This window comes from Lynx rufus, unplaced genomic scaffold, assembly GCF_022079265.1.
Source record: "Lynx rufus isolate CCGP_SWC_20201006 ecotype Redwood Valley unplaced genomic scaffold, mLynRuf1.p SCAF_2, whole genome shotgun sequence".
NCBI classification, from domain to species: Eukaryota; Metazoa; Chordata; class Mammalia; order Carnivora; family Felidae; genus Lynx; species Lynx rufus.
In genome coordinates, this window is record NW_025814834.1 from 2,702,713 (window position 1) to 2,726,605 (window position 23,893).

A 23,893-nucleotide genomic window follows, 5' to 3' on the forward strand; every position below is an offset into this window, starting at 1 on the left:
GAACTCAGCTCTAAATATGGATTTAAAATTTTTTATAGTTTCAAAGCCATTTAAATGTCTTTTCTCGGGGCGCCTGGGTGGCGCAGCTGGTTAAGCGTCCGACTTCAGCCAGGTCACGATCTCGCGGTCCGTGAGTTCGAGCCCCGCGTCAGGCTCTGGGCTGATGGCTCCGAGCCTGGAGCCTGTTTCCGATTCTGTGTCTCCCTCTCTCTCTGCCCCTCCCCCATTCATGCTCTGTCTCTCTCTGTCCCAAAATAAATAAACGTTGAAAAAAAAAATAAATAAATGTCTTTTCTCTAGCTGAATTTCAAAAAAGTCCTTCCCTGGGGCGCCTGGGTGGCTCAGTCAGTTAAGCACCGACTTCGGCTCAGGTCATGAGCTCATGGTTTGTGAGTTCAAGCCCCGCATCGGGCTCTGTGCAGACAGCTCGGAGCCTGGAGCCTGGTTTGGATTGTGTCTCCCTCTCTCTCTGCTCCTCTCCCGCTAGCACTCTGTCTCTCACGGTCTTGCAAAAATAAATAAAAAAAAAAAAAAGTTGAAAAAATGTCCTTCCCAATCTCCCTTTATGAAGACGCTCGTTAACGAACAAAAAAGGGAGTCTTGTAGGGCCTCACTTCTGCCTTACTGTAAGGCTTGTATAAACTATACTTATCAAAACACCTCTTAGAAAAATATAAAAGCTTTTTATTTATAAGGCGCATCGCAAGACAGCTAACCTCAGAGCCCAAGTGCAGGCCCCAGCTCGGCTCCGGAGCGTGACAGGAGTTCCGGCCTCTGCCGCTAGGGGGCCTCCGCGACTCCCGTTCTCACTTCCACCCTCTGCTGCGGACCGCGTGGAAGCCTGCTCCAAGGAGGCGGTGCTTGGCTCCTCGGAGGCGTGGCCACGGAGGCGAGGAGGTGAGCGGCTCTCTGCATCTCCGGCGTGGGTGGAAGATTCCGGAGCTGGGCTCAGAGTCCAGCTCTGAGCGGAATGTCTTCCCCATCGGCGGGAACGGCTGAGCACATGGTCTTGCTGTGCGCGGCCTCGTTTGAGCCGGATTCTTGCGGAAGCTCGAGCAAACGGGTCACCCTCGGCCTGTGACCTTTGACATCTACCTGTTCATTCGGCTGCGGGTCCCTGCCCTGCTGGCCCTGCTTTCGCTCTATGCCCTGACACTGCGCACGGACGGAAGATGCGTCTCAGTGAGCCGGGCGCAGCTTAGCGATCAAGTCCAAGTAGACTTCAGGGGACCTGTCAGCACGGAATGCAATTCCAGGCCACCCCAGATCCTAACCCGCACTTCGTGCCACTAAATGACATCATCTTCACAGATTTCAGTCGTTACTATTTTTTTAAGTTGCTTACTGAAAAGAAAAATAAGTGTGAATACGGGAGCAGAAAGCTCAAATTTTAGTCCTGAATTAATTTTTCCAAAGCTTTACGCATTCTCTTCGAATGTAAATTAGCGTCAGCTCAACTTTTAAATTAAAACTCCTGCAGTGTGACTTCAGCACTTCCTGGAAATGTCTCAGCCAAAGTAGAGGAAAACACTTAATGATCTCCTTTGTGTATTTTCTCAAAGTAATGAACAACCTGAGGACTGACTGTGCCTATGATAAGATACGGTCATAATCACATGCAGAGACTTTCTACAACTTCATGAATGATCCTGAAATTTCTGATAAATGCTTACCTGGCTTATAAAACCTCAATTTACACAGAAGAGGTGTAAGTGTCATGGTATGAATGATAAAGATAAATTTCCCTGAACTTTCTTCACCAGAAAAAGCAAAATACGCACATTTGAAAATAAAAAAACTCCCAAATGCTTGTAAATGTTTTTTCCAGGTGTGAACGGAATTGCACAACCCATACGCTTCTAGCAAAAATATGTGATCGTTTTTAATGATTTATGTATAAAATAAAAATAAATTTTATGATACAATTTGATAAACTACTTCATACAAAATCTGACTCACATAAAATGTATGCAATTTTTTTGCAACACAAAAACTCTCTTCAGATACACAAATTCATAAAAGGCAGACATCTTGAAGCAAAACAGTCCCTGTAGGGCTAAGTCGTTCAACTCAGTAGGAAAGAGAGAAGTGTACGAAGGACAGTTAACTGGCCGCCCGCCCGCCTCCAACAAGTACTCAGCACAATCTGATCACACAATTTAACGGTGTGCTGTAGAAACGAGGAGGTGGCCCGTGTGTGGAAACGGCGGAACTTAATCATCGGATGGCAAGCTTACTCAGCTTGGAAGATCACGTAACTACCTTAGAAAAGGACGTATTCTGGAAATGCCAGGAAGAAAACCTACCCATGCCATTCGTGCTAATCCTTAAAGAAGCAAAATTCCTCAGGCAATTCTAGCGTTTCAATGGCACTGCGTGGTTCACACAACAAATATCTAGAAATAACGGTATCGGGACCCAGAACCCAAGACCTGTGAGTATGTCTCTGACCAGGGGAAAGCCTTTACATACAAAGTTAAGACTTTCGTAAGTGTTGACGATATCGTATGTGAAAAACTAAATATAAACCATGTTTTTAAAAAGCCTTGCTTTAAAAAACAATTTCCCAAAAAAAATGGTAACATCAAAAAACTGGGGTCAACTGGTGCATCCTTCGAAGTCTTCCCGCCTCCCAGGGACGCACGACTGAGCGCGGAAGAGGGAGGAGGCCGAAGCCGCGGGCGCAGGACAGCGAGGCCCCCCACCCGGGCTCACTGCTGCCTCCGTGGGGAGAACCCGGGGGCCAGACACCCGCCAAGGACATACTGAAACCTCCTCAAATCTCTGAACTTTAAGGCTGTAAACACAAGCCAGAGGCAACAGGGACCCATGAGAAAATGACCTCGAGCAGCGCGGGCCGTGGGTAAGAGGTTTAAAAACCTCCCGCGTGCCTCCTAGAGATACAGGGTCAAAAGACCCCTCTGCAAGGGGGGATGAACTCAAAGTCGACCTCGCTCATCAAAGGCGACCTTGCCCTGCGTGTAAGTGCCGGTGCCCGACTCGAGGCCTGAGACCTGAAGACGAGGGACGCGGGTCTCCCTCGGCGCGCCAGCACCGCTCGCCTGCTGGAGGATTCTGGCACAGGGCTGAGCACACAGGCCGCGGCCGAGACACGGAGAACACGCGTGCGGGAGTCCCCTCCACGGGCCACACGCCCGCGGGAGGAAGGTATGAGAACACGGCCCTTCCGGGCGGGAGCGTGCCTGCGCGTCGGTCGGAGGACACGGAAAACTTCATTTTTTTTCGGGAAACTGAGCTTAGAGAGGAGCGAGGCTCTCTCTCCCTTTTTATTCTCGGCCCGAGGAGGGCTGGCGGCTTCTGAGACGTCCGAGCGTTCACCTTCTGGAACTCAGAGTGATGCTGCACACCATTTTCTGGATCTTCTCGTCGTTCCTCAGGATGTTGGCCTTCACGGCGCAGATCTTGTCCTGCTGGTCTCTGATCAGCTGCTCCAGCTCCGCCAGCTCGGCCTTCAGGGGCTCCACGGCACAGTCCGTGATGCTGGCGGGAAACAACACAGGGGCTCGTGAGGACCACGCGGCTCGGCGGACGCGCGCTTCTTGACCAAAACGACGCAAGAGGACAAACGGAGGTTATTCACGGCATCCACAGAAAAGGGCTAGGAGTACGAACACGCTCGGCTGATGACACGGAGGGACGAAAGCCTCACGCCTGGGAACGACGGGGGTCACAGCCTCACCGCGACCCGAAGTGGAGTCAAACGTGAAATTATACACAGGAGCCTAATGTGTCTGAAGTCTTTACGTGACTACGTTGCAGAGAGCCCTGGGGACGGCGCGGCCACCAAGACCGCCGCCCCGGGCAGCCCTCCGCCTCCCTCACCTTCCTCCAGGGGGAGGCTCACCCAGCTGCAAGGGCTTCCCCCCAGAGACCCTCCCCCCGGACTCCCTTGCCCAAGGCATGAGGCGTTTCAGTGCTGGGTTACGTGCCCGGAAAAATCTAGAACATACCTGGGAAGGCAGAGGTCAAATCAGCCTTTCCCTTTAGTTTTTTTTAAGCATATCAATACAGAATAAATACAAAAAGAGTGATGGTGTCCAACCATCCTGCCATAAAGCAACATCAGTTTTGCGAAGGAAGAACCATCTGGGTGCTACTTTTTAGTACGTTAAACGAAACGTACCAAGTGCTAACAAATGACCATGCTGGACTCGGCACCAAAAAGTTCTCGGTGATTTCCTAACTCCTGTCGTGCTGGAATTTAAAACCTTAAGGAAATTTTTAAGAATAAGCAGACTAATAAAAGAGTATAGCTTCGTTATAACACAGCTTATTATATGGGCTTAGAGATATATCACTGAGTCCAATCAGATACTTTTCTGGGAAAAAAAAAAAAAACATTAACAACTGATATAGTTTCATGCTGGGGCGATTATAAATACAGACTGTCAAACATTTCCCTAAGATAAATCTCTCTTTAGTGGTTCTATTTCCTTCACGGTAGCAATTTCGAAATGGGTTCACCTGCATTTATTTCTTCTGGAGTAAAAAGTGAAAACACTGCCAAACTACAAACAGTTACAAAATTGGGGGGATTGTGGCAAGACACATAAAAAAATAATACCCATACTGCACAGTTCCCCATAGTTTTTACTGCCTACGTCTAATTACGTGCGAAAGGTAACTCCAAATCTTTCCTACTTGTTACAAAGAAGTGCATGTTGCGGTATGAATGCAGAAGACACCGCTTTTGGGGAGAGTGGTGGTTTCCTGGGAGATGTCCCCCCAGCCCGGGGCAGATGTGGGGCCCCCACTGACCTCTGTTCCTCCTGCAGGGGAGATGTCCCCCAGGCCCCGGGCAGAGGTGAAGGCTCCCCATCCCCCCCGGGGCCCTGGGCAGACGTGGGGGCTCCCCATCCCCCCGGGCCTTGGGCAGATGTGAGACCCCTCGCCCCCGCCCCCTCACCCCTGCCGACCTCTATTCCTCCTTCAGGGGAGATGTCCCCCGGGGCCCTGGACAGATGTGGGGGCCCCTCGCCCCCCTCGCCCCTGCTGACCTCTGTTCCTCCTGCAGGGCCTCGGCGTGCTGCTTGTTCTCACTGTGCCACAGCTGCAGCTCGTTCTGCATGGCGTCCACGTCCTCCTGGATGTAGTCCATGATCTTCCCCAGGGGGAGTGCGCTCTTGCACAGGGTCTGGATGGACACACGCAGCTTCTCTATCTCCTTGGAAACGATGTCCTTCTCCTTCTTCCACGCTGACTCAGAGACAAGCAATTTCTCCTGTGGTCAGTGGGGAAAACAGGAAGAGAAGGAAACATCCTCGTTTCTGCGGGCCTGCCGAGGGCGGAAAGACACAGGAGTGGGGACAGTACTGGCTCGGGACCCACCGTCCTTCCTGTGAACGTGACACTTGGGCCAGCCGCAGCCCCGAGCCATGGGAGCAGGTACACTGTGCCCACCGGGAGTCCGTGCCTTCCCTTCTCAAGGGTAGAGGGGTCTTGACCTGGAAGGCTGTCTGAAGGGCAAATTTCTATAAAGTAAGATTTATGCCCCAACTGACCAGAAACTTATAGTTACTGTTACCAAGGCTTAGGAACACTGATGATTTTCCCAGACACACTGGCAGAAAAGGGATCTGACCCTGCACCTCACTCCTTGAACGGACCTCTTTTCCATCTCAAATGACACCGTAACCCAGCTCGCCAGGCGAAAAGAGGAAAGGAACCCTCCAGAGAGGAGGAAACCTGGCAACGTGGAAAGGAAGGAAAGGAAGTCTGCAAGCAGGGCATGGCCAGCAGCACCAAGCCAAGCGGAGGGTCAGCTGGAGAGGGCTGGACTGAGCTGGCTGGTACAGAGGTCAAGGAACCTGGGGCCTCGGTGGGAATCACTGGTGCAGAGGGTAGGGGGGAGGTCTCACACAGTAGCAGGCAAAGGAGGGAAGGAGACAGAGGCAACTGGAAAACTTCATTCAGTTTTGGCCAGGAGTTGCTAGGCTCTTTGGCAACCGACGTTTACAATTCTCTTCACATGAGCTTTTATCACAGACATCTCTGAATTTCAGAAATTGACGTAAGTGACAAGAACCAATGAATAGTTTGGCTTCTTGGAAAACCGTTCCCAGGATAATGGATACTGTTTAGGAAGCCCTCCCTGGATGTTCCCGCTCCACAAGGCTGGCTAAGGTGTCACTGCTTTACTGACTTAGAGTATGAGTCAAATGCTGTTAATTAAATTATAACTAATTAACTTGTTTTTATCATATAACCATTTGTGTTACTTCTAATGCCAGTTTCAGACTGTAGGATCCAGGAGAGCAGGAGCCCTGTGTCTGCATCCACTGTGGCCCATATAGGTTCTCCTTACATATCTGCCAAACTAACAAATGAAGTGACCGAACAGTCTGCCTCTCAAGATTCTGGCTCCACTACCTACTGAACTTGGACAAGCACGTGGAAACATGCTGCCTGGCACACAGAAAACATAATGCCTGGCACACAGAAAATGTTAAATAAACATGAGTAGAAACAAAAGGTAAAGCTCATAGAACTAGTAAGAGTTAGGCAAGGTTGCAGGATATAAGATAAATATACAAAAATCAATTATATGTCTATATATTGTCATCACATGGACACTGAAATGAAAAATACAGTGTCATTTACAATTGTATACGTAAACAAAAGAGAAAAGTATCTAGGTGTAAATCTAACAAAATATGTGTGGAACTTGCATACGAAAATTACATAACGTGGATGAAAGAAATCAAAACAGATCTAAATAAATGGGGAGACACACCATGTTCCTCAACTGCAAGATTCAAACATCGTGAAGATGTCAATTCTCCCCAAATTGATATACAAGTTTAATAAAATTCCTATCAAAATCCAAACTAAATTGTTTGGAGACACAGAAAAGATTGTCCTGAAACTTATCCAGAAAGACAAAGGATCTAGAATAGCTAAAATATTTTTTAAGAAAGAAATAAAGAGGGAGCAATCAGTCTATCTAATTTCAGGACTTATTATGTAGCTACAGCAATCAAGACTGTGTGGTATTGGCGGGATAGACACATAGACCAATGGAACAGAATGAAGAATCTAGAAATAGACCCTCAACCAAGTATGCCCACCTGGTTTTTGACAAGAGTGCAAAAGCAATTCAATGAAAGAAACAGAGCCTTTCATCGTGTGGCACTGGAGTAACTGGATATCCAGAGGGGGAAAAGGAACCTTGACCTAAGTCTCATTTCTTGTACAAAAATGAACTCAAAGTGGGTAATGGACTTACATGTAGAACGTACAAGTACAAAACTTTTAGGAAAAAACCTAGGAGAAAACCTTTGGAATTTACGGCCAAGCAAAGAGTTCTCCCACTTGACCCCAAAAGCATGACTCATTAAAGGAAGAGGTGACAAAGCTGACTCTGTCACCGTCAAAAACTTTTGAAGACCCCGTTGAGAGGCTGAAAGACAAGTTGGAGAGAGAACATACTTCCAAACCGTGTATCTGACAAAGGACTAGTATCTAAAAAATATAAACTCTCGAAACTCAATAGTAAAAAAGCAAACAGGAAATCCAATTAGAACATGAGAAAAGACACAGAGAGACATTTCACCAAAGAGGATACACGGATGGCCAATAAGCTCATGAAAAGATGTTCAAAATCATTACTTATCAGGGAAATTCAAACTGGAGCTACAACGTGGTATCACCCTACACCTACCAGGGTAGCTTTAAGAAAAAGTAGTGACAATACCAAAGGCCGGTGAGGATGCAGAGAAACTTGATTACTTGGACATGGCTGGTAGGAATGTAAACTGTACAGGTTTTGCAAACAGGTTTTGGAAAACAGTTGGGCAGTTTCTTGAAAAACGAACATGCAACCAGCAGACGACCTAGCAACTGTACTCCTGGACACTTATTCCAGAGGAATGAAAAGTTATGTTCACACAGAGTCTGTACGTGAATGTTTACAGCAGCTTTATTCAGAGTAGCCAAAAATTAGAAACAACCCAGATGCCCTTCAACAAGTGAGCAGTTAAAGAACCAGCGCTACACTCACATGTGGGACGACACGAAAGCGGCCAATCTCCAAAGACTACATGCTCTATGACTGCATTCACAGAACGTTCTTGAAATGACAACATTGTAAAAGTGGAGAACAGTTAGTGGTTGCCACAGGCTGAGGAGGGGGCGAGGTGGGAGGAGAGGGAATAGGCGTGGTTGTAAAAGGGCAACAGGAAGGATCCTTGTGGTGATGGAACTGTTCCGTATCTTGACTGCATCAAGGTCAATATCCTGGTATGATATTGAACGTGGCTTTACACGACGTATCGGTGGGGAAAACGGAGCATACGGGAAATCTCCAAAGGCCGGTGAGGATGCAGCAAAACTCGATTACTTGGACACGGCTGGTAGGAATGTAAAATGTACATTATTTCTTGCAACTGCACGTTGAGTCTACAGTTATGTAAAAATAAACTTCACTGACGAAAAAAGTTAGTGGCCACACAAATGCCTTTCAAGTAAAATGCTAATTGACTAAAATGAACTCAAGACAATAAAAAACTACTTCTCAAGGGAAAAAAAAAAGTGTTGTCTTTATTATATCCAGATTAGTAAAACTCTGACTTAGTTGAGCAATTTAAAATTCTACTAAAACCCATTCATAATGCTTAGTAAATAATTCCCACGTACTTGGCATTGTGTTGAGTCTGATACAAAACTGTTTAGGGTGCAGAGCTTAGCATGGCTAATATGTGTAAATGTGCGATAAAACAGGTGAGTTGCGAGGGAGACAAAGACACTAAGGGGTTATCTGGCCAAGCTCCCTATTTTGGGTCACCGTGTCAAACTCCCTCATAGCTCTGAATCACAGCGCCAAGCAGAATCGGGAACACTAATCTTACGTTTATAACTTTATTTTTAAGGGGTTAAGAATTCAAAACAAAATGCGTTTGGGCTGGGATTATGAGTCGGGAGAAACTTTTATCATTGCTGCAAACACGCTGTGGCAAAACATCAAAATTCTGGCATTAAAAAAAAAAAAAAACCAACCAACAACTTCCGTCTAAGCGAACATGGCAGGGTGGGGTGGATAAGCCAGTGATTATTTGCTTTAAAAGCACACCCCTCTGACGACAGACTGATTTATATACAGCCCGTATAGCTGTGTCAGCGAATTTCCAGACAAATGTAACCATTATAAACCCTTGTTTTATAGACTTTTAATACGTATAGTGAAATATGAGAATCTAGCACCGTATCCACCACCCAGGAATCAGTCACACGAGCCACGCTCAATTTCTGGGAGCACAAGAGGAAGATACAGTGAAACTCCACCATTATACGTCCACGACCGAAACGGCGGGGAACACAGGGAGCCTTTGGGGAAACGCGCGGGCCAGCGGTCGGAACACGTGCTCTGCACGTACGAAGCCTGGCCACCTCCTCACTATGGCCCCGGGAGCCTCACTTGACCTGCCTGTAGCTCAATGTCCTCACCATAAAATGGAAATAATAATATTTACCCTGTAGGTAAGATTAAATGGGATCATATAAAACAGGCAGCCCGGAGCCTCGCACGTAGTAAACCTTCAATGGGCGTTAACCGTTGCCATAAATTTCTCGGACAGAAAGAACGGAAGCACGAGCCCCTGCGGGACGAGGCCCGCGTGCTCTGCCTCCAGTGCGGCGACGTGGCCCTTCTCTCTCGGGCGGACTCGTCAGCTACAGAAGACTCGAAGTCGGGCCTGCTCTGAGCACTCTGCTCCGAGCACTCCGGCACGTACCGGAAAACACGTGCGGGTGGAGCGGCGGCACCAACTGACCAGCTTCAGAGAGACAGGATCGTTCATCGAGAATACACCCTCCTCCCCGACACGGTCCCGTCCCCAGCTCTACTTTGCAAACATGTAAATGCCCCGCTGCCACGAAATCAGATCTCGAAACTCTCTGCCGGGAGAGCACATCTCCGGGCCACACTTTTCTGCGGCACTCCGGCCACGGCCTCGCTCTCCACGGGTGACGCGCACGGAGGTGGCAGCGGCGGGTCTCGCGGGGACACAAACCCACCGGGCTGTGGCCTCCGGCTCCTCGTGCGGGCTGCGCACTGTTTACTCAGCTGCTTCTCCGGCAGGAAGGGCCTCTGACAAAGCGTTTCGGCGTCTGGCTGCCCACTTCGCACATGTGCTTCAGAAAGCGTGAGTTTCCAAGACTTTCCAGGTGAACGGCTGCTTGCTTCTGGGACTTCATACGATTTGCATTTACCGCACGCACACTTGTCCCCAGAAATGTAAGCGCTTGTGTTTATGGCGACTTTTTAAGTTTGTGGTGATTTATTCTAAGTCAAATAAATAAGAACCACTGACGTGAAAGGTTTGTTCCTTTAAATTCCGATCGCGATGCTTCGCCAGCAGAAAACGCTGTTTTTAAAAGAATGCCTTAGGAGCCTGACCCTTAGGCACCGCCCGAAGTGTCTCAGGAGCGGGACTCAGGGTGCAACACGAGGGCTGTGGCACGTGCACACTGCCTTCCACTCTGTCTCTGGATCCGAGGGGTCACGAACGCTGCCGGGCAGAGCTCTACCCTACATTAAGCAAACCCAATAAACAAAGGCCTGAGTAATGTCGGGTGGGGAGAGGGAATAATAAATCAAAGAGTGTGAGTATTTGCTTTAAATAATATACTCTCCCATGACCTCGGGAACTGATTTATGTACAACCTGCCAAAAGTTCATTTTCTTCGTAAGCCGAGAGTGCCTGCATCCGAGTTACAAGAGAAAGGCAGAGATCGACAGAGTAACTATTCAGAGTGTCCTGTTCATCCACAGATATTCTACCGCCAAGCTTCTCTGTCAACCAAACACGTGTCCCTAGCGTGGGTCAAACCCGATCCCTTGAACGCACAGTAAAATAAAACAGTCTGCCATCAAATGCTTTAACCTTTTTGCACACATACAAAAAAGCGCATCAAACATAAATGCTAAAGTGACTCCAGCAGCCTTCGCCTGGGTCAAGAAAACCAACCTTCCCAGGGTCCCCAAAGCCCCAGGCTACGACCACGCTGCCCTCCACGTGGTCCACTACTGGGTCTGTGTGCACCTGCGTGTTTCCCTGTGTGCCCGTCTCCCTCGTAGGGTGCAGACGGAACCACACAGTACATTTCCGCACGTGTCTGCCTCTTCTGCTCAACGTTCTATTTAAGAATCAACCGTGTAGCTACAAGCACCTGTATACTGTTCATTTGCATTGCTGAACGGTAGGTATCTCATTACACAAATATACCACGATTTTATTCACCCGCTCTACTGCTGATGGACATTTGGGGCTCCGACGATAACTATTTAGGAAAAGTGATTATTCTGAACAGCTAAGTAATGAGTCGCTACTACAACTGTTAAACAGACCACCGTGGACAATCTTATATATGTCTCAATGCACATGTGCACAGGACTCTCTGGGATGTGCAATGACCAAGGGCATTGCTGGGCCAAAGGGTGTGTAGGTCTTCACCTTTGTGACATAACGTCAAAGAGTTTTCCATTTAATGGTTGTACCAACTGACAGCAAATATTTTTCATGAACCGGCATTTTGTTTCTGTGCATACAAAGGAACATCAACTCCTATGGCATTTCCACAATCTGACAGATGCGGGTAAAATCTTCTCAATTATTTCACGGGCAGTCAGGAAGATGCTGTTAAGAGAAACCTTCCAGGAGAAGCCGCGTGCCCGGACGGGGCCACACAGCCACGCGGGCGACGACCCGCCTCTGCCACTTACGGCCTAACAACCTCAGACACAATAACTCTGTGACTCTGTTTCCAGGCCTAGGAAAGGAGGATGGCGCTTATCTGATAAATTACGGTCAAGTTAAATGACGCGATGTCTGTAGCTCCTTAGTCGTAACAAGTGCTCTAGAAACGGCAGCTGTTGTTCTAGTGGTCTCTGACTGAGAACTGGTTGGTAAACTTCCACGGGAGGAAAACGCACGCCACAGCATACCTCGTAGCACCCGGCACAGAACCAGAGCTCGTTACACGTTAGCTCCTTCCACAGACACTGGCGGCCATGGATGGCGGGGGGGGGGGGGCGGTGGTGAGGAACCGTTGTGGAAGTCTGTGGAAAGTACGAGTGAGGAGGCTCGGCCTGAGGCCCAGCGGGGTCACCACAGCGGCTGCAGGTTAGGGCACAGCACAGAAGCGATGGCTCTTCAGACTGGCCTTTCTGACTTCCTTGAAAATTGGAAATAGTTTTAAAGCCATCTTTTATCCCACAGGGAGCCGATCTGACTGACAAAGCCAGCAGGCAACAGGGAAATGCAGAGCTCCAGTTCTCAGCCCCGACAATCTCTCCTCTACTTAAAGTAACCAGAGTCATACTGGCCTAAAACTGGTCCTTTCAAACATTTTGATGAAAAGCTATTCTCACATATTTATTCTCAGATGAACCTGAGAATATTCTTTGCCAAGCTCCAGAACATCCACTGAATACTTACTGTTATTCCATTAAATTTATACAGTAAGTCGAGGGAAATAACATCCCTATCGTATTGATTTTCCCACCCAGAAACACTCTCTTGACTTTTTCCAGGCCCTTTGCATCTCTTGGTAAAATTCTGCGGCTTCTCAAAATAGTTACTATAAACTTCTTGTTAAGTGCATGGCTTGGTAAGTTACATTTTTGTTCCCAGTTCTGAAGAGGAACTTCAGGCACATTATTTTCAATGGGTTATTGCTGACTTGCAGGAAAAACACGGACTTGGGATATTTATTTTGTCACTGGCCACCCTATGCATTTTTTCTCTAACGGTTAACCTTTTGGGGATCAATTTCCTTGGCAGACTGCTGTCATTTCAATTAATGATGACCCCGTCTCCCCCCGTAAAGAACTCCACGCCTCGCCTCTTTCTGTGCTGGCTAGAGCCCCCAGAATAGTCGGACAGGGTTGTGTTTCGCAGCCCTGTTCCCGAGTCTGGTGGGAACACACACAGTCGTTCGCTGCCACGTAGGGTGCTGATGGGACACGCGCTCTCCTACAGAGGCACCTTCCCATTCCCAGGTCACTGCACGCTCTAGTTGCAAAGGATGCTGAAGTTCATAAATGCCATGTCTTCTTAAGAGGCAACACGCTCACGGGGCGCCTGGATGGCTCAGTCGGTTGAGTGTCCGACTTCAGCTCAGGTCATGATCTCATGGTCTATGGGTTGGAGCCCTACGTTAGGCTCTGTGCTGACGGCTCGGAGCCTGCAGCCTGCTTCGGATTCTGTATCTCCCTCTCTCTCTGCCTCTCCCCTGCTCACAGTGTCTCTCTCTCTCTCTCTCTCTCTCTCAAAAATAAACATTAAAAGAAGATAAAAAAAAAAGAGAGAGAGAGAGAAATAACACACTTACTAGTGACTTTTTTTTGGTTCAAGAATAGTTTCTTGGGAGGTAAGCCATGGTCAAAGGGTGCTGCAACCACTGACCTCCACCTGGTTTTAGCTGAAAGGCTGCCTCTTCCCTGGATGTGGCGGCAGAGATGAAAAGGAAATGCTATTCATGGAAACAGAACTATATTTATCTGATCGAGGTGGATCTTCAGTCCTAGAACATATTCTAGTTCACTCTTAATTATATAAAATACATGATTTAGGAACAAAATATTAGTTCCTAACCATGATTTCTAGGGTTCTATAATTCTGTTAAAATATCCCAAGGAGGGGCGCCTGGGTGGCGCAGTCGGTTAAGCGTCCGACTTCAACCAGGTCACGATCTCACGGTCCGTGAGTTCGAGCCCCGCGTCAGGCTCTGGGCTGATGGCTCAGAGCCTGGAGCCTGTTTCCGATTCTGTGTCTCCCTCTCTCTCTGCCCCTCCCCCGTTCATGCTCTGTCTCTCTCTCTGTCCCAAAAATAAATAAACGTTGAAAAAAAAAATTTAAAAAAAAAAAAATATCCCAAGGAGACTCTGGCCAGAATGGAAAGGCTGGAGCCGAAGTAGGAAACAACTAGAAAACAACAAAACATCGGATGCAGCTATTCCCAGCCCACATCTGACTGAGAGCCCGAGAAGGGACGTGGGCCAGCCCGCCCTCACCCTCGCTCGCTGTGTGGGGACAATCTCCTGGCTCTGGCTCAGAGCGTGAGGGTGTCGGTGAGCCGAGGAGGCAGAGAGCCCTCCGTGAGGCAGCAGACGGGGAGGGCCAGCCTCCAGGAGGGGCCGGGAACCGTCTTAGACAACTACCCATGGACGAAGAGAGCCTGTGTGGAAACCCCGGTTTCCAGAGAAGTTCCAGCACACCGATGGAGGAAAAAAAAACCAAAAAACAAAATACACACACACACACACACACACACACACACACACACACACACACACAAGTTTGGAAGCATTGAGAAGGGTAAGAGGAACGGTCTGACTCTACCCCCATCACCTCTTCAAGGGGGCAGGGTGGAGGGCCAGGAGAGACCTCAGCTCGTGATCTCTCCCATGGGGGAAAGTGACAGGGTGACAGGGGGTGAGGGAGCACCTGGCCTCCTCAGCCGTGCAGGACGCTGCTAAAGAGGCCCAACATCTCTCTCACCCTCGCCAGACCACTGCGTCTTGAGCCGTATGACTGGGGGCAGGGGGCAGCTGGGAGAAGGCAAACAGGACTCTCAGAGGGCATCAGAGGGACCCAGGTCCTACTGCACTGTGGACCCCGCCAGAAAATCCACCCTGCCCGTGGATCCCCACCCCCACGGGCCCACACCCACACACCCCCGCCCTGCTGCTGGCTCCCCGTGTGCACTCCTGATGGCAACACAAGCAAGCTTTGACAGCCAGCCAGGGAGAACTGCAAAGCCAGTGCGAATCTGCAGGCCAGGGAGTGGCCACAAACAACAGCTGTAGTCGGCCCCTGGGGAAGCAAAAGGGAGCTGTCAGCGCCTGCCCGCCTGCCCTGGGGCACTGCAGCGTGGAGAGAAGGCACAGAAACTCAAGAATTCTGCCCCAAGAGGGAGCAAGAAACACAGGGCAGGTGGGTCCACACAAGGTCTGAAAAAGCATCTGAATCCCCAGCAGGGCTGACAGAGGTTACGTGTCTCCTGAAGTCGGTGAGGCAAGATGAAAGCGATCACTGCTACTTCAAGGGGAACACAGCAACACAGGACTCCAAGGAACATGACAGTCAGGGAAACATCGACACCACCAAGTATCTCCGTAACTGTTCGGTAACTGACCCCAAAACGGGGAGATCTGCGATCTACCTGGTGAGGAATTCAGAACGGGTCTTTTAAGGGAGCTCAGTGAGCTACGAGAAAACACAGAAAGACAGTTCAATAAATCAGGAAGATTATACATGAAAAGAATGAGTGGTTTAACAGAGAGAGAGAAATCATAAAAAAACAACCGCACAGAAATTCTGGAGCGGAAGATCCTATGAACAAAATGAAAACAACACGACGGAGAGCGCACCAACGTCATGATGCATCAGGAGGAAAGAATGTGTGAATTACAGGACAGACCTCTGAGGACAACAGAACAGGACAAAAAGAGTGAAGGGGGTAAAGAAAGGCCACGTGATCGTGGGGTACCATCAAATGAAGCAATCTGAGCATTACTGGAGCCCAGAAGGAGGAGGGGAAAGGAGGGGCAGAAGGCTTCTTCAAGGAAACAATGGCTGAAACGTCCCAAGTCTGGAGAGAGGTCTGGGTATTCCAAGTTCATGAAGCTCATGAGGTTCACCAAACAAACTCACCTTCAGGAGATCCTCTCCAGACACCTTATAACAGAACAGGACCACACACAAAGAGGGAATCTTCAAGGCAGCAAGAGAAGAGCTTGCGCCTCACAAGGAACCCCATAAGGCCGCAGATTTCCGGCCAGGAGGGAGCAAGAGATACGTTTAGAGGCCGAGAGACACCAAGTGCCCATGAGAACACGACCCCACAGAGCTGTCCTTCAGAAATGAAGGCGAGGAGACAAACACATTCCCAGACAGAGAGGAGGAGATTGCCAGCAGCAGGCCCGCCTCACAGGAAATCCCGAGAAGAGTCACCAAGCCGCAGTGAAAGGCGCAGATGAGAACGTGAGCGCGGCCAACGAAACACTGGCGGAGATGAGCAGCCAGACTCAGGCCCCTCGCGCTGCCGGGAGGAGGGGTGTCAGCCACTTAGCTCTGTATAAAGGTGAAAGAACAGAGTACTAAAAATACAGTCATAACCGTTTGTTAATGAACGCACAATATAAAGAGCGGAGCTGCGACACTGAAAACATGAAAAGGGGGAAGTCAAAGGGTTTTAAAAAGAGTTTTTGTGTGCTTTTGAAGTTAGCTTATGACCAGTGCAAAGTAGAACCTTACCTATAAGATGTTTTATGAAAGCTTTGTGGTAACTACGAAGTAAAGACCTGCAGTGGATTCCCAAAACACTTAGAGAATGGAATGAGAGCACACCATGTGGGAAACCATGAATTCACAACAGACATCGCAAGAGAAGAACAGAACAAGAGAACTACAAAACAGTCGGGAAACAATAAGATGGTATTAGTACATCCTTACCTATCAGCAATTACTCTAAATATAAGTGGATTAGATTCTCCAATCAAAAGGCACAGAGTTGCCGGATGGATTAAAAAAACGAGACCCAGCCATATGCTTCCGACAAGACTCACTGTAGCTTTAGGGACACACAAATTGGCTCAAAAGGATGGAAAAAGATCCTCTACAAATGGAAACCAAAAGACAGGAGAGGCCACATGTATTACAGCGGACAAAACAGACTTTTAGCCAAAACCTGTGACGAGAGACAAAGAAGGTCATGTCACTATTTGCTGAGGAGGGCCAGCTCGTCCAGAGGACACGAACACTGTAAACACACATGCACCCCAGGTCAGAGCACCCACGTGCCACGCAAATGCCAACCAGGGGAGGAAGATCGCTTCTGGACCCCAGTTGCTTAGCCCCAGAAGCTCCATGCACACAGTCCCGAAAGACACCAGGCACCATGTTGCATGCTGTCTGTGGCGAGAAAACCGGTGGCATTTTGTGAACAGGACAGCGGGCTCCAGGAGAACCCTTGGAAAACCAAGCCAGAGGAGCAGACTTAACAGACTGGGAAGAACTGAGATCATCGCAGAAGTCGCTCCCAGGAAGGTCCTTGCAGATCTTTCCTGCCGCCGCACTAGCGTTTACGCACGCCCCACACATGTGCACGCAATCGAAGTCACGGACACGCGTCTCTCCCACGTTCATCCCACCACACACTCCCCTGGTCTCTTTACGCCTGTGTGTTACATAGGTTTCGGGGCTCAGAGATCACCAGGTGTGTGCGGGCCTCTCACAGCAGTGCTACCTGGAGGGCAGAGCGCCATGAGATCAGCGAATGTGCTCAGGGAGGGATGGGCTCATCCCTGGTGCTCACACAGCAACCTGGGCACATGGGTCATCCAGGGATCCGTCCAGGTCCCCATCCACTCATGGGAGCAAAGGGAAGATGTATAACTGGCCCACACCCAGGCCACCGGGCAAGGGCAGCGGGGCACGCTTTCTATTGGTTAGGAAGAAGCTTCAATATCGGCCTCACCTCCATAGCTTCCCGCTCAAATGAGCCAGATCCGGTTACCGCCACCACCCAGGGACCCAGGCAGGGACAGGCTCTGTCCTCTCCTAGCATTAAGACTTCCGGGGGTCTTTGGAGGGGTTGACGTGATCAGCCTTGTGCACAGGAACCACAGGCCAGCATAGGCAGTTTCCCACCTTGTTCCTCCAGGGCCCAGCACCATCTGGACCAGAAGTTCTACGGCAGCTTCTGGTCCCTGGCTGTGCATTAGAATCACCTGGGGAACTTTGTAAGCTACCGATGCCAGGACCGTGCCCAAAGACTGATCTAATGGGTCTGAGGAGGGGCCCTGGCACCAGTATTTAATAATATGGTCCTAATGCACCAATGGCTCTAAGCAGACGTACCTGTAAGTACCTTTCAAAGGACATAAGATTCCAAGTTCACTTGCTTTACATTTTACAATCACTTTCCATGCTACAGGCAGGGGCCACAAAAAATCTAAGTTTAAAAACACACTTTAGGGGCGTCTGGGGGGCTCAGTCGGTTAAGTGTCCAACTTCAGCTCAGGTCATGACCTCACAGTTCGTGAGTTCAAGCCTTGCATTGGGTTCTCTGCTGTCAGCACAGAGCCTGCTCTGAATCATCTGTCCCACCCCTCTCTCTCTGCCACTCCCTTGCTCGCACTCTCTCTCTCTCTCAAAAATAGATAAACTTAAAAAAAAATACACTTTAATGTTTATTTATTTTTGTGAGAGAGAGAGCTCACGTGAGTCAGGGACTGGGGGAAGGAGGAGCAGAGAGAGAGAGAGAGAGAGAGAGAGACCCAACCAGGCTTAGAGACCGATATGGGGCTTGAACTCACAAACTGTGAGACCATGACCTGAGCCAAAATCAAGAGTCAGATGCTTAACTGACTGAGCCACCCAGGTGTCCCTAAAAATATACTTTAAAAGTACTTTTCCCATAGTGCCTGGGTGGCTCAGTCAAACATCTGACTTCAGCTCAGGTCATGATCTCATGGGTCCGTGAGTTCAAGCCCCACATCGGGCTCTGTGCTGACAGCTCAGAGCCTGGAACCTGCCTCGGATTCTGTGTCTCCCTCTCTCTCTCTGCCCCTCCCCCACTCACGCTCTCTCTGTCTCTCAAAAACAAATAAACATTAAAAAAAATTTTTTTTAAGTATTTTTCCCTTTTCCCTACCATCTCTGGAAATGACCACCAAGATTATTAAATTATTTTGCTTCTTATTTCCATCCCTTTATTAACTAATTGGATTTGCTATTTTAGACTTCATCATTTTTTGCCAAGCCTACTGCTACAATCTTTCTTACAGTTCTGGTTCCAGTTCTGCTTTTACATATTTAGCCTCTTAAATTCTGACTGTATTTCATAGCCCCGAAGTACCAGATCGAATTCACCATCAATCACACCCGGCAGTCTCTGGGCAACGTGAAGGCCACGCATGTTAACGGTCGGCACGTGAACTGGCAAAGAAACGCGCAGGCCTGTAACGAGAAGTCAGGCTATCCGAGGTCTTCGGCGGAAAATAAACGTCATGGGGTTAGTGGAGACTGCACGGAATGAGTCGAAACACTAGAAGAGCAAAGGCAAATTCAAACACAGGAAGTCAGGTCCCAAGTTCCCCTGCAAGTGGCGAGGCCACGCTGGCAACCACATGCGGCAGGTGCCCCGACCCGCTGGCGCAGACGAGGCGGTGAGCTCTGGCTTGTGCTCGCCATGCCCGACTCCTCCAGCCACCCGAAGTCAATCCAAAACCACAGCCACGGTCTCAGTGAGCGGCGGACGCCGGGGAAGGAGGTCGAGCAGGGTCAGAGAGAGACTGGTGGGCGATGGGGTAGGGGGAGGACTAATGGAGCCGCTGGACAGGGAAGGCCCCTCTGAAGGGCGGCCTGTGTGCAGGGACTTGCGTGGTGACGGGAAGGGTCTCTAAGCGAAATGGGAGTTTTCTCCGACAGGTCCTCCTACAGTCCAGCAGGCCCGAGATACCAGCAGCCTGCCTCCAGAAAACTCCGGACCGGCAGCACAGACGAGAGCAGGGAGAGACCTGGGCCTCAGGAAAACAGGCCCTGATTGTGTAGAGACACCTGCTCCTCCCTACTTCCCAAGGACAACTGGAGTACCCGTGAGGCACAAACCGTGTAACTCTGGGATCCTGCTGAGCCCCTGCCACAGGGCAGCTGGACTCTGTTCATCCCAGGGTTCCTGGGGCCAGGACGGAAGGGGGACAACACGAGGAGTCACTGGGAGCACACCGGAGAAGGACTCTCCCAGGCCTCACACCCACGTGCCCCGCAGGCAAGAGCAAAGGAACCCGGGCCGTGTCGGCAACGGCTGCCCACAGAACCACGCAGGCTCCGGGCTGCCGGACCTCAAGTTGTCACTGAATAGGAAGTGAGCTCCTGCCCCTAAGCAGCAGCCCTGGGGAGACGCACCCCCAGAGAGGACGGAAGGGCACGCAGCCCCACAGTTCCACGACCTCCGTGAACCAGATCACTCCTCTGACTTACACTATTCTAGGGCGTGGGAAAAACTTTTATAAAAATTAATTACAGGGGCGCCTGGGTGGCACAGTCGGTTAAGCGTCCGACTTCAGCCAGGTCACGATCTCGCGGTCCGTGAGTTCGAGCCCCGCGTCAGGCTCTGGGCTGATGGCTCGGAGCCTGGAGCCTGTTTCGGATCCTGTGTCTCCCTCTCTCTCTGCCCCTCCCCCGTTCATGCTCTGTCTCTCTCTGTCCCAAAAATAAATAAAAAACGTTGAAAAAAAAAAATTTTTTTTTTTTAAAATTAATTACATAGGGGCACCGGGGGGGCCCAGTCAGTGAAGTGTCCGACTCTTGGTTTCGGATCAGGTCACGATCTCACAGTTCGTGAGTTCAAGCCCCACATCAGGCTCTGCACTGCCTGGGATTCTCTCTCTCCCTCTCTCTCTTTCTGCCCCTCCTGTGCTCACTCACTGTCTCTCAAAACAAATAAACTTAAAAAAATTACATAAAATGAACATAATCGTGTTCCTAACAACTAACAACAACAGCACACACGTGTGTGAAAACTTCAGGCCAATGTCACTTGAATATAGACTTCCATTTAAAGATATTAGTAAACTGAGGGGCCTAGCTGGCTCTGTGAGAAGAGCATGTGACTCCTGATCTTGGAATTGTGAGTTTGAGACCCACTGGGTGTAGAGATTACTTAAGTAAATAAATAAAATGTAAACAAACAAAAAATAAATTAAATACTAGTGAACTGAATATGGTTTTGCATTGGATAATTAATAGACTATGACCAGGCAAAGGTTATTTTAGGAACGTAAGAACTGCTCAGCTTTAGGAATCTATTAATAGATGATAATCTCAACAGCTGCCAAAAAGACATTTGGTAACGTTACACATCCACTTCTGATTACAAGCCTGGGAGATCGCCCAACAATCAGCAGGTGATAAATAAATGGCTGGTGAGGGAATACGGACGCACAAAACACCGTAACTTGTAATCGTAAAACAAGTTCATATTAAGGTTTAAAAAAAGGCTAAACAAATATTAGTAATGTAAGTGTCCAACTTAGAAATCAAAAGGACAACAGAATAAACACAAAGAGAGAAAAGGAAGGAAATTTAGAAAACGGGAGAAATCAGTGAAAAGAACAAAGATACAAAACAGAAGGTCAATGGAACCAAAAACTATTGGCTTAAAAAGACTAACAGACAAACTTCTGGAAGCACTGCCTCAAAAAAAGAAGAAAAAATACAAATTAGTAGCATTATTAATAAAAACAGAACAAAACTGAATTTCAAATAAAGCAGATGTTAAAAGGATTCTATCGAGAGCTTCTTTCCAATAAACTTGAGGACTTAAAAGAAATTAATAACCAAAACTGACTCAAGAAGAAACAGAAAGCCTGAATGCTCCCATAATTAATATAAAAGTAACAGCAGTAGCCTAAAATTTTCCTATAAAGGAAACATCACACTCAGATGGTTCTATGGACAAGTCCCACCAAAATGTCAAGAAACATACCTTTCTTTCTATCATCTACTGTATCTTCTAGAACACAGAAAAGAACTCTCCCTGGTTCACTCTTCACCTTGGGACTAACACAAGATAAGGATCATATGAGGAAAAGAAAATCATGGGCCCATCCCATCCGCGAATATAAATAGAAAAATACTAATTAGCAACCAGAATCGACCAATGGATGAAAAAGAGAAGACAGTGTAGCAATGTTGGTTTCATCTCAGAAATGGAACGATCACTTAATATCAGAAAGCTATAAATGCCATTTAGCGAACTAAAGAAATAAACGGAATTACCTCAATGCAGAAAAAGCATTCAATAAAATTCAACGCCCATTCATGAGAAAGCCCCATAGGAGGAAAAAAATCAGACTTTGTCAGTCTGTTAGGTTGCTCGATGCTGCATTAAGTCAGTCAGAAACGGGTAAATTCCAGAACTGTTACTAAAAATCAGAAAGGAAGAAGGTGTTACTATCGCTGTTATCGCTCCTCTCGAACTGGAGGTCCAGTGGGAGTAACTGGACAGCGGTGAGGACAGCGTTAGGACCGGAGAGGAGGAACAAGGCCACTGGGTCTCGGGGCAACGGCGACACGGGCACAGCGCAGGGGAGGAGCTCAGACGCGGGCCACACGCCTGCACCTGCACCCGGGCTCTGGTTCTCAGCATTCCCATGGCCCCACACAAGTCCCCCCTGATGCCCCCGCCTCAAACCAGGGGTGACAACAGTACCTGTCTGTACCTCACTCCTCTCTGGGTTAGTATCCAGCTGCTCCCATGGCACAGGAAACACAGAAGGATCAACAGACGTCTTTTTCAAACAACAGTTTTATCGAGGAAGTGATCGCAAGCACTCAACAGCTTGTACCCACCAATGACCAGGAGAAAAATCTAAAGCAGAGTCTTTCCAAGAGCAGAACAACCTCTAGAGTGCCCAGATACAAATCTACCAAATGATGGGCACAAGAGCCACGGAAAAAAGTCACAGATGTTCACTGAGAGGCATCAGAGGAGGCCAAATACACGGAGAGATCGTGTTCACCAACACTCCTGCTGAGTTCCCAAGAGGGTTTTTTGTGGCGTTCAAGAAGCTGCTTACATGGGGCGCCTGGGTGGCTCAGTCGGTTCAGCGTCCGACTTCGGCTCAGGTCGTGATCTCGCGGTCTGTGAGTTCGAGCCCCGCATCGGGCTCTGTGCTGATGGCTCGGAGCCTGGAGCCTGGAGCCTGCTTCCAATTCTGTGTCTCCCTCTCTCTCTGTCCCTCCCCCCGTTCATGCTCTGTCTCTCTCTGTCTCAAAAATAAATAAACGTTAAAAAAAAAATTAAAAAAAAAAAAAAAAAGAAGTTGCTTACAGTACCTCTACGGGAGGTAAGGACCGGGAAGAGGCACATCACCAGACACAAGGCCTGTTCATAAAGCTGATCGAAGCAGTGTGGAATCGGGCAGGGCCAGGGAGAACAGACCGCAGCCTGCAGCCGGGCCCACGGCCTCTTCTTTCGGTTCAGCCCGCAAGCGAAGAGCGGCTTTTACAAAACAAAGTTGAAAACAACATCGAAAGGGTAATATTTTGGGACACATGAAAGTTCTAGACGATTTGCCTTTCAGCATCCGTAAATAAAGTTTTACCGGAGCCCAGCCACACTCGCCCGTCTGCGTGCTGTTTATGGCCGCGAAGCTGAAGACCGGTGACAGAGCGTGCGTGGTTCTCGCAGCTGCAAATGCGTGCATGCCGACCCTTTCCAGAAAAAGCCTGCTAAGCTCTGGGGTCCAGGATCCAGAGAGCGCCGCAGGCATGCGTAACTTTCGCATACGGCAGAGGTAACATCACGGAGCCATGTGGGGAGGATGAAAAGCTGGTTATTCCTACTGGGAAAAAAACCAACAGCACCTCTGTCTCAACACAACACAGGAAAATCAACTCCAGGTGGATTAAGGACTGAAGTGTCAAAACAAAGTTTTCATCTTTTAAAGAGATTAAGTATCTTTCTGGCCTAAGGACAGAGGAGGATTTCTTAACTGAGACACCAAAAACATGAAATGTAAGCGTGAAGGCCGAGCAATTTAATTACATTAAAATTAAGAACTCAGTCATCAAAAAAACACCTAAAAGAAAGTGAAGGGGGCAAGTTCTGAATGATGATTTTCATGTGACTTTACCTCCCTTGGCCCTCTACCGTCGATTCTTATGTTATTCTTCCATAAAACTGTGTTTCAGGCCAGACTGGCTGCTTTTCTTCTCTTTGCAAAACTTACTCCTGAGAGAGCACACGCTAGCAGAGGAGGGGAAGAGAGAGAGGGAGACAGAATCCCAAGCAGGCTCCATGCTGCCAGCGCAGAGCCTGACGCGGGGCTTGAACTCACTAACTGTGAGATCATGACCTGAGC

The 23,893-nt window shown here is 48.7% G+C and overlaps 1 protein-coding gene across 2 annotated transcripts in view; it reads right to left on the reverse strand.

The window, feature by feature from the left end:
* Positions 1-687: 687 nt before the first annotated feature.
* Positions 688-23,893, reverse strand: part of TRAF3IP1 (TRAF3 interacting protein 1) — a 63,200-nt gene continuing 39,994 nt past the window's right edge. For both annotated transcript variants that reach the window (XM_047084915.1, XM_047084916.1), the window contains 2 exons: positions 5,019-5,242; positions 688-3,501 (listed from right to left, as the gene is read on the reverse strand). In XM_047084915.1, the coding sequence (XP_046940871.1) occupies positions 3,336-3,501; positions 5,019-5,242 (390 nt within the window). In that variant the 3' untranslated portion in view covers positions 688-3,335. The remainder of the gene's footprint in view (positions 3,502-5,018; positions 5,243-23,893) is intronic.